General features: G+C 38.4%; 1 protein-coding gene across 1 annotated transcript in view; it reads left to right on the forward strand.

The window, feature by feature from the left end:
• Positions 1–18,597, forward strand: part of PPP1CB (protein phosphatase 1 catalytic subunit beta) — a 29,583-nt gene that overhangs the window by 612 nt on the left and 10,374 nt on the right. Inside the window, exons 2-4 of the mRNA XM_080408316.1 lie at positions 12,174–12,305; positions 15,710–15,940; positions 16,276–16,380. Coding sequence (XP_080264442.1) covers positions 12,174–12,305; positions 15,710–15,940; positions 16,276–16,380 — 468 coding nt within the window. The remainder of the gene's footprint in view (positions 1–12,173; positions 12,306–15,709; positions 15,941–16,275; positions 16,381–18,597) is intronic.

The following is an 18,597-nucleotide window of genomic DNA, read 5'->3' on the forward strand; positions in this document are numbered from 1 at the left end:
GCTGCCTTCCTATTTAAAAGGCGGCGGGGGGGGGGGGGGGAAGTCTCTATTTCCTTCTTCCCTTTTCCACCCCGCTGCAGCTGCCTGGCTGGGGGGCGAGCTGGAGAAACCTGGCTAGCGGAGGCCGCGTCCCTTCCTCAGGTTGGGTTAGTCGCAGCCTTGCGTGTTTAAAATTACGTGTACGAGCGGCGTTAAGTATGGAGCTGTGTGTACGTGAGTGTCGGTGGAAGCAGAGGGGCTTAGTGCGCTGACATTCCTCTGCCTGCCTGCGGGGCAGCCTCCAAAAGTGGCTGCCGTGGATGGCTAATAAATGCTGTGAAGGGTTTTGTGTGTACTACATAGCCTTTCTTTTAAATTAAGGAGGAAACTGACTTACTCCCTTTTTTGGAAAAGCTAGCATTTTCTTTTTATTTAAGTTATGTCTTGAATGTTTAGTCGTCTTAGACTACTCCCATTAATCTTTAATCCCACATTCAGCTAAAGCACCTGGTATATTGGAGATGAGTACATGCATGGGTACGTGCTGTTCACTTGATGGCTGTACTCCTCGGATAGTTGGGTCGCTTTGCAGAAGGCATGTAAAAAGGAGGCTATGGAGTACGTGCAGTTCTGGAAGTGAAACGAGTTAAGTCTGAAAGTTCTGTTCAGCCGAGTTGGCGCAAAGCAAAGTTTTTAGGACTTTGAGGACTTTTTTAGTTGTTGCTATCTGATCTCTTCAGATGTGAAAATTATAAACAATAAAATCAATCTTTGAAAATACATAAAGGCTTTGGGTAATTGTGTGTGTTTGTGATTTAAGGTATGCAGTGTCGTATCAGCATGTTTCTTCTTACTACACTTATATCAACAAAATGTATCTGTAGTCACCGATACAGATAAAACTCCCTTTTCTGGCTGTTGAAATCCATATTAGTAGGTAGGTTTTTAAGACAAACCTAATAGTAACCTAGTAAACTCTGGCTTCATAGTACAGATTTTTTTGGGACCTTGAAATGCGTGTACGTGTGGTTGTGGGTTTTCAGAGAGACTCTTTAAAAAATGTGTTTCGAAGGTACTTTTTGCTCATTAGTGTAGTTACGTAAATATAGATTGCTTTAAGAGGGGATTCTGCAGTGTTTTGGTTTGCAACTTGTTGGATTGTTCTGCTCCCAATTATCCTAAAAACTAGTCTGCTTATTTTTATTATATAACTAAGACTTAAAGTACATGTTCCGTACCTTTTACATACACCATAAATACTTGTGTTACAACTTTCTAGCTTTTGGGTTTATGATTGGGTGCCTTGTGTCCAAGCAACCTAATCTCTGCTTTGTATTCCATAGTACTTTAATCTTTAGTATACCTATGTGCAACTTCTGAACCAAGCTTTGCTTACAATTGTCCATCTGTTTCTGTCTGTTTCACTGTCTGAGCAGAGATTTGGAAGATTCTTCAGGGAAATGGGGTGTTTTTTCTCTGCTTGTCACCTACTAACAGTAGTAGGAGTGCCTTGTACAGGATCTTGTATCTGCGAGGGAATAGATTCTTGCAGGTTTTATTTCAGGGAAAAAAAACCACCACCCAACTATTAAAAGAATGCATTGTATATGAATTATTTTTGCTTCTATTTAACATCTTTTATTTGTTGCACTGCCAGCGTATAGCATTTTAAGCTGTGGTTTGAATAGTAGTGTTTCACAGTGAAGCTTTTTTTTTTGTACAATTAGCAGCTCACATTCTGGAGCTTATGCTGTTGCTTAGCTGACCTGTTCTGGTAAAGTGAGTATGAATCCCTCCCCATGCTGCTTGCGCAGAAAAATTTCTATTGACTCTTATCTCTGGAGCAATTAATTAGTTTAAAGCAAGTTTTTTGGCTCTGCTTCAACTTTGATTTAAAGGATAAGGAAATAATGACTTCTAAGCTGTAAAAATGCACATTGAAATAATAAAAAGACACTTAGGAAATGTTGTCATGCAGTACATATTTAGCACTTTTAGTTAAAGTGAAATGGATAGCTGTAAGTTTGAATAGCAGTCTGCAGTTGTCTCTCAGTGGCTGCTGCACTTAAATTTTGAAGGGTAGAAAATACGTATCAAAAGCTGAAGCAACAGTAAGCTTCCCTGCTGTCATAAGGTTGCTGGTTGGTGAGACCTGTTTCTAGGCTGTGGTATTAGCTGTCATGAGTTCTTGCTCTTCAGTAACTGTTTTTACCTTTGTTGCTCAAGACAACGTATCTTTTGGGTTATATGACACATTAACTTGCCTTTTGATTGGAATTACCTACTTGGATCATCTTACCTTTCACGTGTGGGATTTTTTTTCTTTTGTTTCTGAGATAGTGATATGAGGTGGCCTGTAGCCAGGCAGCTTGGGAGAATTCATGAAGAACTTCTTCCCAGCCCTTAATATCTGTGCATGCATGCTTATCTTGAAAGTGTACTTGTTTTAGAGCTCTTGTGAATGCTGAAAGCCAGACCAATTAACTCTTGCTAAACTGAGGATAGTGTTCAGAAAGACTCAGCTGAACGGTGGTGTGATGCATGGTGATAGTCTTTTAGGATGTTAGCTTTTAAATGCCATGTTCTTATGCATATATCAAGTTCTTATCCTCTATTAAGTGGTGAACTTGGGAACGGTGAGAACTTGTTTTGAATTCGCTTTCTCTTGCAGTGTGTCTAGTTCTTGGTTACTAGTTAGTGATAACCTTATAAATAACTTATGTTTGGAGGAAAATAAAACTAAAGCGTATACTGTGTGAATAAAGTCTGACCATAGCAATGCTTTCTTTTATTTCTTCTACCTCCAGACTTAAATCCACATTCCTGTTTCTTTACTAGAAGGGTGAAGGGAGATGCTAGTGCTCTTAGATGTGTGTCTGACTGATCTTGGAGATACTTTGAGCTTTAGTATAAGATTTATTTTGATAATCAATCGAACACAAAATTCCAGAGCTTTTCTAAAACCACTTTTGGACTCGTATGTGACCGTGAAAGTGAATAAACCAAATTAGTCTTAAGACCATTTCCTTCTTGCATTGGTGTTCAGAATTCTTTCTAGTCATGGATTAGGGTTAATTGGTAGATGATAGCCTCATTTTTGCATCAGTGTGCTGACTTTTTGGGTTGTTTTTTTTTCTTCCTACCTTCCCAGCTATGCCATCTGGTGGATAGATTTTCCTAGTCCATTCTAGCTGTGGACAGCACAGGAGTATACACACACATGACACTGTCATGAGTACAGCAAATGTGGAATATAGAATCATAGAATACTTTGGGTTATAATTTATAAGGGACCATTAAAGGCTATCTAGTCCAACCCCCCTTCAATGAGCAGGGATGTAATCTTTAACTAGATGAGGTCGCTCAGAGCCCCATCCAATCTGGACTTGAATGTTTCCAGGGATGAGGCTTCTGCCACCTCTCTGGACAATCTGTTCCAGCGTTTCACCACCCTCACTGAAAAAAAATTCTTCCTTATCTGTTCTGAATCTGCCCTCTTTTAGTTTAAAACCATTATCCCTTGTCTTGTTGCTACAGGCCCTACTAAAAAGTCTGTTCGCATCTTTCTTAGAAGCCCTGTTAGGTACTGGAAGGCTGCTGTAAGTTCTCCTGGGAGCCTTCTCTTCAGGATGAACAAGAGAAGTAATTCCTCTTTCAATGCAGTTTTTAGCCTCTGCAGCTGAAACTGCTACTTTTTTGTGTTATGTTTTGCCCCTTTTATGCATGCCATGTATCTCTTTGTGGGAAATGCCCTGAAATGTGCAAAAATCCCAAGCTAGATGAATATACCAGGCTTACATTTAAGCCTGACTGTAAGTTAATTCAGACTTCAGTGATGTGTAGAAAATTCCCTCTATATCAAAGCAAGGATGCTGGAATAGGTGTGACCTTACTTGTAAAAAGCGCTGTGGGTGGTGTTAAGTAAGACTGCTGTATATCACTCTGGGTGTTAGGCTTCCTGTGCTGCGTATGTCTCTTAAATTTTCTAGGTATAAGGCAGCCCAGCTGGACTGGATGTTCTGCACTTTCAAATATATAGGTATGTGTCTTGGTAAACACCAAGGAGTTTACCATGTGGAGGAGAGGATGTATTTGGAGAAGCCCAGACATATAGCAGCTTTAAATACAAGCTGTGTTTTTGTGAGAAGGGTTTGTTTATATAGCTGTACAAACAAATTTACCTTGTCTAGGCAAGATCCCTTGCTCTCCTAAATCTAGCTAACGGATTTAAAATGTGATGGAACTTAATATGGATCTGCTGTAAAAATTATTTTTGGTGAGGCTAGGACGACTGCTGGTGCTCGGTACCAATCCACCAAGGAAGCTGGGAAATAATAACCAATAAGAGAGTTGCCAGACTTCCAGTAGATGTGGAAAACTGTTATTGCTTCAATGCTCAGGTCGAAGTGTGATTTTTATTTATTTTTTTTGATTGCCTTAAAAGCTGGTTCTGTAGTATTCTTACTGTGTCATGTGATGTCTTCTAAGAAGGCTGCAACCTTCATTTTTTCTCGGAGATCTTGTAGGTTGTGATAAAGATAGAAATTTGAATATTAATTTGATTTTTCAAGTGGAAGTTGGATTTTAAATGCTCATGAAATAATTGATATTTTCCGTACTTGTTTTAAATGCTATAGACCTACTGGCCTAATGTATTATGGTCAATAATGTATTTCTTGTTTGGTTAGTGTCTTAACTAATTAACATTTCCAGCCAGCCTGGTGGTGTGGTGTATTATACAGTAGTAGTGCTTGCAGTTCCACAAGCTCTGTAACTGATACTGAAAAAGACAGTTGTAGAGGAGGAAAAAAAATAGACCTTAATGATCTGTTGCAGAAACATAAACCGTGGAGGTGAACCTTGAATAAACAAGGGTTATTACCTGGTTTAGTGTGAAATCAGCAGGTAATCTGCTGTTAGAAAAATAAACAGGGAGAACTTAATAAGGAGTTTCTTGCGATGGATGTTTTTGAAATAGTCTTTAGAGAAAGAAAATTGGCAGTTTTCATATGTTTCTCGGAGGGCAGGTATTAAACAGGGATAAGGGATAGAAAGAAGAATTATGATTGTTTCTGGGTTTGTAGAGCAGTGCAGGTATTGACCAGTTTAGCTTCGTAAGTGCATGAAGAATAGGATAGTTGGTTTGACAAATTGCAGTGAAGGCCAAGAGCCCAGCATCAGGCAGTGTGCGCTGGTGTTCCTTTGGTCTGACTGTTTTGTCACTAGAAGGCTACATGATTCAGTAACTTTCGTTTAGATATTCAGCAGCGCAGTTTTCACTTGAGTCATTCGGTGTTACTCACAATACAGCTACATTGTAGTATAAAAGGAGAAAAACACTGGTTTTGCTTAATGTAGGTAAGAGTATTTTTAATACTTAATAGTTGCAATTAAAAGCTCATTAGCGACCACCAAATGTAGGCAAGTAACTTTTTTAAAAGGGGGAAAAAAGCCACCCACCACTCACATGGTTTAACACCGTGAAGTCAGGCATACTATATTTGGCTATTACTCATAGGGTCAGATGCTGTACTCAAGTGAAGTGGGGTGGGTATAGGGGATCTACTCTTAACTACAACCTGAGGTACCTCTGCGGTATGTCTGGTTCAAATGTGAACATAGAAATAAACCTTCTTACTGCCTTCTCTCCACTGTTGCGTGATTTGTCTTAGTACATAGGCTAGGTCATCTTAGTTTCACAGCACCATCTTCTGTGTGTTTAGTGGGGTTTTTTAATACCAGCTTGATACAAAGCTTTTGTGTGTATATCCAACATCATAACATTAGTTAAATACCTGAGAAATTGAAGAGGTGTGAAAGTTATGTTAAACTGTAGCTTTTTGTATTATAACTTCAGTAACTTCTCTCCTTGGTACTTCTCAGGAGTTACTTCATAACTTTGTAATTTGTCTCTGCCTTCCTTAAAACTTAGGAATTTCATCAGCATTGATTTAGAGGAAAAGAAAGTCCAGCTTTGAGAAAAGCTGAAATTCTTTGTTTCATGAGATTTTTATGCTAGATGAACTTTCCAAGTGGACTAGAACAGGAATTGCTACCAGTTCATATCATACAGCATAGTGAGAGTCTTCTACCTTAAGCTTTGGTAGTTCAGTGAGTTTTAGATTCAAGTGTAATTAAGCAAACACTAAGTATAGACCAACAACACGCGTTAGGGTTACACATTTTGCCTACAGAATGGAGCAGCTAATGTGATCTTGTCCTTCAACCTTGAATTCAGCAGGTCTTGGAGCTGTGGATGATACAGAATGACAGAGACTGTCAGTTTATGGAACATCTGTGTAAGGAAGCAGCTAGTGTTTCATGGAAAGCAAATAAAATGGGGGAAGATTGGTGTGGGGACACTTGCGTGTTTTCAAGGGCTTATTTGGGTATCTCCTGAAACAACTTTACATACTAGTTCGTAATGAAGCTCCTTCTTCATGAGCATTAATACTGCTGGATAGTATATATTTTAAGAATGTAAATTCAAGTTTGGGTAGAAGAACATCGCTTTGTTGTTTGGTTATTTTCCTGGTTAGAAATTAAAGGCTTGGGCAGCCTCTTACTGTGCAGTGAATTTGTTTAAGTCAGTCCTGCTAAAATGAGTTCACAAGCAATCACTGTGTTCTTCAGCAAAACACTTACTATCGAGGGCATCCAGTGAAGGTAAATTTATTAAGATGTTAAGATTACTTGGATATAAAAGCACAGTTCTTCAGCAAAAATCTCCCTCGAAGGCTGATTCTTCTATTTTTAGTGGGAAGTTTGGGTGATTTATCCCTAGGAAAGATACAGGGCTTTGCTGTGTACACCATACAGACAAGCTGTATATTCAGCAATATGCTGCTTAGTGAATTGAGCAGAGCTCTGGAGGGCTTCATTATTGTTGTCCACCAGTGTAATGCATGGATGAAAGCCATTCCAAGCTTAGGTCTGTTACAGCAATTCTGAAATTTTGGAAACTTGTGTTGCTGGCTTAACTCTGAGTGTTTTGCTGCAAGATAGGGAGTGGCTGTTTCTGGATGACAGCTGAACAATTTAAATAACAGAAAATATGTTTGAGGAAGTAGAAGAAAATCCAGTGTCGTATTCCTGACTTAAAACCATGAAAATATGTAACTTTGGTTTTAAAAATGCTGAGAGCAGATGACTTCAGAACACGTTTCCAAAGTCAGTGTAGGGGCTGTTTTTAGCAAGTCATAGGTAATGGCACCTTTGACTTCCAAATCCATTCTGCTTCTACTATTGAGAGGATGTTAAGGATTCATCAAATACTCCAAAGTACTTTAAAGTACAAGAAACAAATAGGTAAATGTTGTAGTTAAACGTTTGGTGGGTGGGGGCGTGGGGCATGTAAGCTTGTGGGAATTGCTTCTGTGTAATTTGTAAAATTGCATGCTTGCAGTCTTGTGTTGTAGTTTGGGGTTTTTTTAGATATACTCTGGCAAAATAGATCTCTAAAGCTGTAGTTTCAGAAATAAGCTTGGCTGGAGCTACTGTGAAAAGAAGAACCAGATGCGTATTCCTTCACTAGTTCTAGCCCAAGTTCACATGGATGTATTCTTCAGCCTGGGGAACTGTCTCAGTCCCTGTTGTGTTTTGGATTTTGTCTTTGTACTAGAAAGAAAAGATCAGATCACTAGTGCAGTTTACTGTGGGGCCACACAAATGTATTTGCTTGCCAAAAAAGCTGAGTGTAGGGAAGGAAGCAGGCGGCTTCTTAGCAATCATCCTGGCCCAGTTTTTATGAGGCTTAGGAGAAGTCTGTCTGGGTTTTAATGTTATGCTAAAACCATGAGTGTTTTGTCCAGTGAACAGGACATGTCTGGTATTAGAGAACACAGTATAAATGCTTAGGACAGCTGTGCATGCCACAGCTGACCTGGTAAGTGAAGAAGCTTCCATTAGTGATGCCGCAAAATGAGCAGGTTAGTTACTGTTTCTGGTGTGCCTCTCACTCTTAAGTGTGACAGTATAGGTTAAAAGTATTTTCTCCAGTTCATGGAAGGATATGGCAAGAAGTGATGTTCATAGAACTTCCGACAGCCAGGTTTTGACCCAGTTTCCCTAGTGTTACTCCATGCCTCCCACCCCCACCCCACCCCAATATTGCCTTACATAATCTGCTACTCTAGCATGAGTTTGGAGGGATTAAAACAAATTACTAGTTTTGCTGAAGTTTTTTATGTCCTGCTGCTGTGCAACTCATGCTTGGATTACAAATTGCTGTTAGTAGACTTGCTAAGGTTGCTTATCAAAGTTTGTGTAGATGGAGAGACCATTTTAATATTGGTAAGAGCAGCTTTTGGATTACCATTGTGCTAAAATAACAGCCTGACAGTAAAATGCATATAGATGCTCGTAGTTCTCTTTATTGCCTTCTTTGTCACTCTGGTTTAAGCTCCTTGCATCAAAGGCTTGTTCTGGCACAGTACTACATGTGTGGGATTGTGTATTACAACAGGAATTGGTGTCCCTACTGAAGACTTCTGTGTAAATCAAAGCTTGTTTACAGCATCTGTGTCTTAGATGAAAGAGAATTCATTTATGTCTAATGTTGAGATGCAGTTTCTGCTCTGGGTAAATGACAGCCATATAAAAATGATGGTTTTCCCAATGCTCTTAAAGGCTTTTTGTGAGCTATGACTTGCATGTTTTAAGAGTGGTTAGCTCGGGTAATTCATAAATGGGTCTGAAAAACATCACTTAAACTCTTGAGCTTGTTCTCATAGCCTCCTCTTAAATCTGTTCTTGGGGATTTGGCTCTTGAAAAAATACGGTGAGAGATGCTTCTGTTTACAATCTGTACAGTGCTCAGCTGAGTCAAGGAAACTTGATCAAATTCAAGTTGTAATGTAAGCTGGTGAAAGATTTGCTTAGTCTTTCTTATAAACTTGTACCACAGCCTGTGGCACAGCTGTTCAGGTGATGACTTGGTGAACTTTTCAGTGCCTTTGTGAATCCATCGTAGTGCTGAGGCTCTAGGGTCACAGTAGCTTCTCATTTTTCAACACGTAGTACCCTTATTGATGATTAGGGGGCGGTGGGAGAAAACGTCTTTTCTCTTAACTATATTATTGGTGATTATTCCTCACCAAACCCCAGGCTCTGCACTACTTAAGTGTAACTGAGCTTACATGTTTGCTATGTGGAGCTGCTGACTGCTTGGGTGGAGGGTGCCTCTGCAAAGGTGCAGTGGCCCAGATTTGTACCCTTCCCAAGGGCTGGAACTACCTGCAGTCATTAGGCAAGTGTTGTCTCATCTTCTGAGAGTGACATACTTGCCATAGTTACAGAAACTTCTCTTATCTGGAGAATCTAAAGTCTGGTAATAAGTTACTGCCCTGTTTGTTGGTTTGTCTGTTAAGGACTTGCAATATTTAAGGCTCTAATGTAAAAAGCAAAGAACTACACTATGGCAGTTAATTTTGAAGTCAGGAGTTGCATGTTCGCTGTGTCTTCTGGTACAAAAGTCCAGCAGCACTTAAAGCCTCAAACCTGTAACGCAGTTGTTCCAAGTTTAAACCTCCCTTAGAGTTTCAAAGGGGGCTAAAGGCTGGTGTTCTAAGAAATATTGATCAGATCAAAGTTACTTTAAGTATTAAGTCAAGCAGTGCTTTCTTTGAACTGCTGTCTCAATTTTGGAATCTGTGCTTGGTGTGTTGCTACTTACAGTAATATTAATGTTCTGTATGGTGGACTTTCCTGGGTTTGAGTTCTGAAACTAGAGTAGATTCAAAAAATGTGCAGTTATGTCACTTGATTTTAATCTACATGAAATGGCTTAATACTGGTGTTGCAAAACATGAAAATAGTTAAATACAGAAGAGAATTTAATTGTTTATCAAAATGGGCTAAAAGAATGCACTGTTTGTAGAGGAAAATTGAGACTGAAAAACTAGTTGTGCTGCATGCTTCTTGTGTGACCCCAGTTGGTGTGGCCTTGATGTTGTAAGCCATGGGTTTAAAATACAACAATTGTTTCAATAAAATGATAGCATTTGTGATGTTAAGACTCTGTTCTTTCAGGTGGGAGCTTTATTATGTATAGGGACAGTTTATTTTGCCTATCAAAATTGTTTCTGGTCTCTGAAAGGGATCATTATAAGCTACTGGAATGCACATGTTTGAACAGATAGAGGTTATTGCAGCATTTTGGCACCTCACAAGTTGGATAGTGAAGTTCTGTGCAGAGCTGTCAACCCTAAGATATTTTTTTTTGCTAATAATCCCCATGGGGCTGAAGATACGTCTGTAAGTGCACCACTTAATAAACTTTTGAAATGTGATGAAATGGAAGCCTTTAAGCATTTATTGTTTTCTAGTCACCCAGATTGTGTCCAATATCTGCCACTATATTAAAATACAATGTGAGCCAGTCTCTTGATGCATTGAAGAATAACAAAAAAAAAGTTGCTAAAAAGCTGTTTGCTTTCTCAAGTATAGTTGAAATCTTTAATTAGCAAAAAGAATGTGACTTACCATATGGTAAATATCACCTGGTACTGATTCAGAGTTTCACTGAGAAGTCCTGTATGCCACACAGCCTTGTTCTTGCGAGTTTCTAATGAGCAAAATATTTCCAGTGTATCCTTACTGCAGAGAGACTATCCCTCCTGATATTTTGGCACATAAACTGAACTGTCCCAGGATTTAGTTTCACATTGCTTCCCTGCTTGAGAAAACCATTCTTCTTTTCTGCCTTTTCACATGTTCCTGTGTCTGCTTCCTGACCTCAGTTTAACAAGTGTCTGGTGTTTATTAAAAATAAAAATTCATTGGTCAGTTATGCAGTTACACTGGGAGAAGTATTCAGTGATAACCAGAGCAGAGCTTTTTGAGCTTAACACTTTGGACTGTAGTACTAGGTAACCTAGGACAAACTGTTTCATCTTTTTTCCCTATTGCACAATGTAGGTAACGATACTGATCTCCTCTGTAAGGTGTGTTTTCTAGGAGCTAAGCAGAAATAAAAGGAAAAGGGAGGTTATATTTAAAAAAAAAGAAGTTGCAAGCTTACCTCCTCTGTTTTGGAGAGCAGAAGCAGGCAATCAAGGAATTTACTTGATGTGTGTAGAACTAGTTTTTTGCTATTGTGTTTGCAAATCTATCTTACTAGACTTCCTGAAGTTGCAGCTAACATTTTTACAATGTCTTTTTATGTTTGAGTTTGAAAGCATTTGGATTTGAACTGCTGAAGTTTTGTACCACTTTCTCTTGTAGGTACTACCATGATTTAATGCTGATTGTTGCTGCCATCTAAAGCAGATGGCAGAACAGGATGTTCGCCGGTTGTAGATGCTGATACATTCTGGCTTACTCGTTTGAACTCTGAAGTTTGGTTCATGCTGAGATGTGAGACTGAACTGGATCAGCCAAAGTGCAAACACATTTGTTCTATTTTACTGCCTCATTAAAGACACATTAAAGCCTCTAACAGAGGAATCCTATAGATATTTGTGGAAGGAAGCAGCTGCAGATGAACTTGCCAGAGGTTGTTGGTTGGAGTGCAATGACATGTGAATGCTTTTGAAAACTTAGTGCTAAATATAGGTCTGAGTACCTGAATTACTGGTTTAGGAATTCAATTTCATTCTGATTTGGTGTCTTTGGACATAAAGGTTCCAGTAACTTGAGCCATTATGTGGCTTTTTATATGAATGCAAGTTTCATCAAACTTCCATAGTTTTTAGTGTGATGTTCCCAGTATGGCATTTCAGCTGCTAAAAGTGTAAATATGCTTGTGGCTTTTTCTTTGTGTTTAGCTACCCGTGTTGAGCTCAACAGTCCTAAAGAAGTTTATTTTGTGCTAATGTAAAAAGTGTTTTCAGGATCTTGATTCTTGGGGTTTTTTTTGTCTGTTATGAATACTTTAGCATAATGTTAATTTAAACAGTTTTTGAAATTGCTGTTTATCCAAACGTGGATGAAAGAAAGGCTTGAGTTGTTCTCTTCTGAGAACCTGATTTAACAGGAATGCATACAGACCTTGAAGTACAGGTTACCACAGACAGTATCAGAGATAAACTTTAGACTTCATTGGAATCCAGAATTCCAACACATTTTGTAGATATGTTGGAGTGTGCTGCTGCCTTTTTTGTCGGATGTAAGTTCCAAATACAACTTGTCTACATGTACCTGTTACTGTGTATCTGTGTGATAGTTACCGTCAATTGTTGAACATCTCATTTCAGTACGAGGATGTCGTCCTGGGAAGATCGTTCAGATGACCGAAGCAGAAGTTCGGGGCTTGTGCATAAAATCACGGGAAATATTTCTTAGCCAGCCTATTCTCTTGGAACTAGAGGCACCTCTGAAAATTTGTGGTATGTAAACTTTATATGTATGTGTTTTATGTTTTAATGTAACTACATTACATTATGTATGCTAGGTGGGTTGGAAGGATACAGATAGGCAAGTGACCTTGATTTGGGTGATGTGGATTAGAGCAAGGTCTTCACAATCTTAAATATAATTTTCATCTTAGATTGGATTAAGTTGAGCAAAGGCAGCTAACAGTTGATAGATTGCTGATGCTTCTGGTACTATATAGGAGCAAGTTCCATTGGCAATAAGAGCTACTTGTACCCTTGTCTAGTGCAGATTTTGCAACTTGTCCTTTGTACTTCCCTAGGGACTGCTTGCACAGAGCTGCTGCTCTTTCAATGGCTATTTCAAAAAGCAGTTAGCTGCTTTAAAAGGCAACTGGTTTGTGTTGTAGTTGCTCTCTTCAAAGCGTAAGCAAAACAAAGATCTTTACATACTGTGACATAGAACACTTCAAAATAGTAGTGAAGAAAGCATTGTTAGTCTTACAACTGAAAAAATAAAACTGGATGCAGGCTTAAATTAGGCTTAGTTAACATGTAATAAATTGCTTGAGCTTCATAGGAAGTTGTAACGAACTTTGTTATTACTGTTAGATGTGGATAAAACCAAAATGTGTGTTCTTCTACCTTCTTTAAGCCTTTGTAAGATACTAGGCTTCAGAAGTATGCTGTTTATAGGTATGCAAGCTTGTAAAAAACCTATTGTTAAAAAAAGCATTGTACATAGTAGTTTGTAATAATCCTTCAAGTTATTAACAGCAGAAACAGTCTCAGAAGCGTACAGTTTGTTGAATTTGGCTTCTTAAAGTGTCATAGTATTAAAATTGAAGCAGTCTTTGAACTTGTTACTACTAACATGCAGAAAGATAGATCAGCTTCTTCCTAGGCTTCCTCCTGGCAGACATTAACATAGCACTTTCTTACATTAAGAGAGGATATTACCAATTTAAAAAGAAAAAAACCCAAAACCACTAATGGCAAAGTCATTTTAAAATTACTAATTGCTTGGTAGGGTGGGGAGGAAAAACCAGACCACCTTGTCTGACATGAAGGTAAAATCCAGCTTTACTATGTTGTGTTTACGCTACACTGAAAAGATTGCAGTAGTCTCATCATATTCCTAAAGAAGAAATAAAACCTCAAATTTAGATTGTACATAAGTCAAGGTCTGCAATGTATAATTAGTATCCTTCCAAGTTTAGTTTCTCATTTGTTTGAATGGAGATAGTTGAAATGAGTGTTAGGCACGCAGTAATGGGGTAGCAAAGGCACAGTTAAATAAGGCATTTGTTTTTAAATTGGATTCCAAACACAGTGATAGCACCAGGAAGTGTCAGGTGCATCTAAATTTAATATTGGAGCAATTGTCTAAGGTGCATTTAGATAAAAGTGAAAGGTGATTGTTTTCAGCAAAAGCAAAATATGCAGCTCTACTACTTTGAACTACTATTTTAGAGTGTTCAGGCAATGCCTGAGGAACCATTCATTATAGGATTGTCTTGTCTTGTAATCATGTCAGTTAAAAATAAGCTTTACGTCTTGAATGGCTGTGCTTTAGTGTAAGATGAAAGATACTCTTATGTAAACGTCCATTTTAAAATAGGTGCATTTTTTACTTTAAGGCTTTGTATCTGGTAGAGTTCAATTCAGCTTGTACCCATATGACACTGTATTTTAAAATGCCAGGTGCTTTGAATGGAATAGTAAGTGCTTTGGTCCCGTTACAAAATTGTTTCTGTAAAATGCTCCTTTACCTTTTAAGTGCTTTGGTCCCTCTGGCTCGTGTGTAACTCAAAGTAGTTCTACACAGTAAACACAGTTATAATATTCTTTTGGCTGTATGTTTACTTGATAGTTAACTGGTGGTGATGAAGTCTGGGGAGTGTATTTATAGTGTAGCTCTGGAGTACTAGACTCAACATACCAATGACTTATTGAGGAGTCATTCTATATTTTCTTCTGGTTGTGACCCGGAGATTTCTAAATAGAGTAGAATAGCAGTCATTCGTGTTGCAATGTATGTGAAAATTATTTTAGCCAGTGAAACTTCAGCTTGTCTGGAATCGATTAGTGGATAATGTTCCCTGTTGTTAGAAGAAAACTGGGAAGTGATACCTCTCCCTCAGTGAGAAGTAGTTAGGGAAGAATGCTGCCTGAAGGAAGAAGTATTGGCAAGAGTAAAGAGGAATATAGGCATGTACATTTCTTACCACTGTATGCTCTAAGAATGGAACTGGAGAGCATAAAGGTTTGGGAACCTTTTTTCTCTTGGGGATTATGGATAAAGTTGTAGAGAGAGGTGTTGTGTTGGGGTTTTTGCTTTTTTAAGGCCATAGTAGCTAGTGCTGTACTGGAGAATGGCTGTACTTAAAGTTGGGACTTTGCCACTGAACAAGCAGCAAAAGGGAAGATGAATTTATGGGATGCTTAGTGTAAGGGACCAGGAGGTACCAAATTTGAATAGCATACAGCTTGTACTGAATGAAGGCTTCTTGCATAGCTTTTTTTGCATTCAGTCCCTTCAGTAATGAATTTTACAGTCAGCTGGAATACATTGCATGTATTCTACAAGTTACTGTGGAGCCACTCTGGTATCTTTGACCTTACGGGCAGCTCACAGATAGTTAACTTTGGCTAGTCTGGTGTGATATGCTGTGGTGTTTTAATCACCACACAGCTTTTTCATGGAAAGCCTGCTTAATTTTAAAGCTGGTGGTGTGAAGAGTAACATGACAGTTATTTTTCCTATGATATAACTGTAGGGTTGTGTATCTTTTAAGGGACATCAGTCTTTGAGTCTCTGTACTGTTTTTATATGAATAATTGCAATCAAAGGAGGAGTTACCCTAAGTGCCAGGGAATGGAAATTTTAGTACAACAATGTTACAGGGGGACAAGCAGCTGGCATTTGAAGTAAGTGCTCTCTGCCAGCGCAATGTTCTGTTTCTCCCCAGTCTATCTAGATTCTTTACTGATCTATTTTTGCAGTAAATAATGTGACTTAACTTTTTTCTTTCAACTTTCATTGTCTTCCTGGTCGTGTAGCTGTTCCATTAGAGCTTGTCTTTCTGACCTTGTTTTAATTTGAATAAGTTAGAGCTTGGTTAGAAAGCTTATACTTAAATGTGAAGACTTCTGTAGTTTTTGGTGTTCGCGTTGGCTTCATAACTGACATAGCAGTTCTGCAAATGCTGTGGGTTATTTACATGTAGTAAGTACTTCAGTTTGTAATATTAATGTTGTTCTTGCCCTTCTGATACCTATTGCCTGTCTGTTTTTAAAGGAAATATTAATGCTTTTTTTAAGATCAGTTAATAAAAAGTTATTAGCTGACTTGACTTCTTGATTTGTGTACTCTTGATGTTGTTGCACTAATCCTCAGTAAACATTTTCTTACTCAGGTGATATTCATGGTCAGTATACAGACTTGCTTCGATTATTTGAATATGGAGGATTCCCACCAGAAGCTAATTATCTCTTCCTTGGAGATTATGTAGACAGAGGCAAACAGTCTCTGGAAACAATTTGCCTATTACTGGCGTATAAAATCAAGTACCCGGAAAACTTCTTTCTCTTAAGAGGAAATCATGAGTGTGCTAGCATCAATCGGATCTATGGATTCTATGACGAATGTAAGCAAAACCTATTTTTTTGAAAAGACTGTAACAGACTAATACTGTGTTTTGGAGACATTTCTAGTAGTGACTCTTGTACTGCAAGAATTTTAATATTCTGTGAACCTGCTTCAAAACTTCTTAAAAGTATGTTTCAAACCAAGGTTAAAATCTCACTCTAGAGAATTATTCTTTGCTATTCTGTCCTTGAAATGCTGTTGCAGGAGACTGAAACTTGAGTACACTAACAGAAGTATAGCCCTGCAAAGACAGTTTGCTAACATTTTTGGTCAGGTTGTGATATGTATCGCATGGTGGTCTTCTGTTTCTAATGTTGCACGCTGTTCTTGTAGGCAAGCGGAGATTTAACATTAAGCTGTGGAAGACCTTCACAGACTGTTTTAACTGTCTGCCTATTGCAGCCATTGTGGATGAGAAGATCTTCTGTTGTCACGGAGGTAAGCTGATGACTGCTTTTAAAGGCTGTGTCTAAACTGATATTTGGGTTAATACTATACCAAAAGGAGTGTGGATGTGCGTACTTGATATTTAGCTGGAGATGTTTAACCTTACACTGTCTGTAAAGGCTGCTGTTATACCTCGTGCTTTTCTGTGTACCTGGCAGCAGACAGATGTCATTCTTATCTGGTACACTTGGCCCTCTGTGCCTGAGGGGCAAGTGTATCTATAAGTATTCCCATCAGTATATCCCTCTCTGGAGGATACTGAATGCTAGAATTCTTGCCTAATTTGCCATGACTCGTTGCTGTTACTGCCTATTGGTGCAGCCTTAGCTAACAATGGCATGCCTAGCACTGAAGTAAAAGAGTAACTTTAACAAGTAACACCAGCTCTATAGTCTTGGCCTCATCTGATTTCATAAGATGTTGTGGAAGGGACCTCTGAGGTCACATAGTCAAGCCTGCTGCTTGAAGTAAGACATCTGTTAACGTTAGAGCAGGTCGGCTGTGGCTTGCTGTGACTACATAAAACGATTGCTATTGGAAAATCTGTGTTCTGTGGGCAGCTGTCCCAGTGCTGCCCTGTTGTTGTAATGAAAAAAGTGTTTGGTGTTGATCTGACTGAGGCTTGTGACTTGTCAGAATATTGGAACTTAATTTGGTGCTTTTCTTTGTAGAAGGGGACCCGTCATGTTTTTACAGGCAATGATGCTTACAGGTTTTCAGGACCTTGCAGAATCAAATGATGAGAATTTCAAATTACCTGTAGGAAGTGCCATTCTGCCTCTTTGCAGCTGTCTTCGAAAGGCCCTCCATTAATAAGGGACTTGATGCCTTGCACTGAGTGATCCAGAGATGGTCTGGTTTGTGTCCCACTGTCAGTGAGATAATTGGAGATCAGTGGAAGTGAGAGCACTGCAGAAACCTCTGGTTTGAACAGCTCCATTTGGAATTAGAAATAACAAGCACTCACAATTTCTAAGCAGACTCTTCCAGACTTTGTGAGGTTGTATTGATGGCTGCCATCTTACCTTTATTAATTACAGGTATCTCTGTAAGAGCTTTGCCTGTGTGGAATGTGCTATAAAAACGATCTTGGCTGCTCTTGCAGCTTCTGTTGAAAGCTTCTGCCTTCAGTGCCTGCTAGTATAAGCTGTCAGTTTTATGTATAATATGCTCTGAGGTATTATATCCCTGTAAATACAGAATTAATGCAATGAAACAGTTGAGTCTGCCAGTCTCCAGGTAGCATTGACATGTTAAAGGAAGTACTTGTTTTCTCACAGGTCATCTTTTAATCTTCTCAATCAGTGTGATGTCTCTCTCTTTTTTCTTATTTTAAGAACTGGTACATATCTTATGAGCTAGATCTCATAATTTTAAGAATGAGAGATACAAAATCACTTCTGCACCAAGGCAGCCATCAGTGGTTAAAACTATGTAATAAATTAGTTTCCAAAAAGCTGATGAAGGAATTATTATTTCACTATCATTATACTTTTTTGAATTTTGTTCTATTCAAGAAATAGTAGAGGATGAATAGTGACAAAATACTGTGGTATTTCAGACAAACATAGGTGGGTGGGTAGAAGATAGTCAAGAAAGCGTAGCAGATAGAGTAGAATGCTATGTTCTGTGACAACTGCTAGTTTTGTGTGTATATGCACTTAAGACCTGAGTAATGAGCAAGAAACCTATTTTTTAAAGAAAAAAATTAATGCTTTTTAATAAATGTATGGGGCATTAACTTCTTGTTTAATCAAGCAGAAAAACATTTATTTTGTGCATACTATGCTTAAAGGATCTTATGAAAAGCAATATTTACTACTTTATTGAATGCTAATTGTCCCTTAAACTAGTACAGTCTTCATCTGTAACTGAAATTACCATCATTCACAACCGATTTGAAGCTGTGAAATAAAGTGAAAAGATTACTAAATGTGCTGTGTGCTCCTGATAAATGAAAGTAGACATTCAGCACAAGTAAGTTTTCCCCTTTTTCCACTCTTCTCCAATCCTATCCAAACTGCATTCCAGATCCCATGAAGTTACGGACTGTCAACGCCTTTTCATGATGTTACTACTATAATAAACACTGAGGCAGCAACACAAACCATTCAACTCTGCTGGAAGTTGAAGCTAGCATGTAGATATAAGGTAGGTGCCTTTTTTACTATATTGCGCATTTTTGCATAGTTTATTTTAAAAATTTGT

Source organism: Falco punctatus (assembly GCF_963210335.1).
Source record: "Falco punctatus genome assembly, chromosome: 12".
Lineage (NCBI taxonomy): Eukaryota > Metazoa > Chordata > Aves > Falconiformes > Falconidae > Falco > Falco punctatus.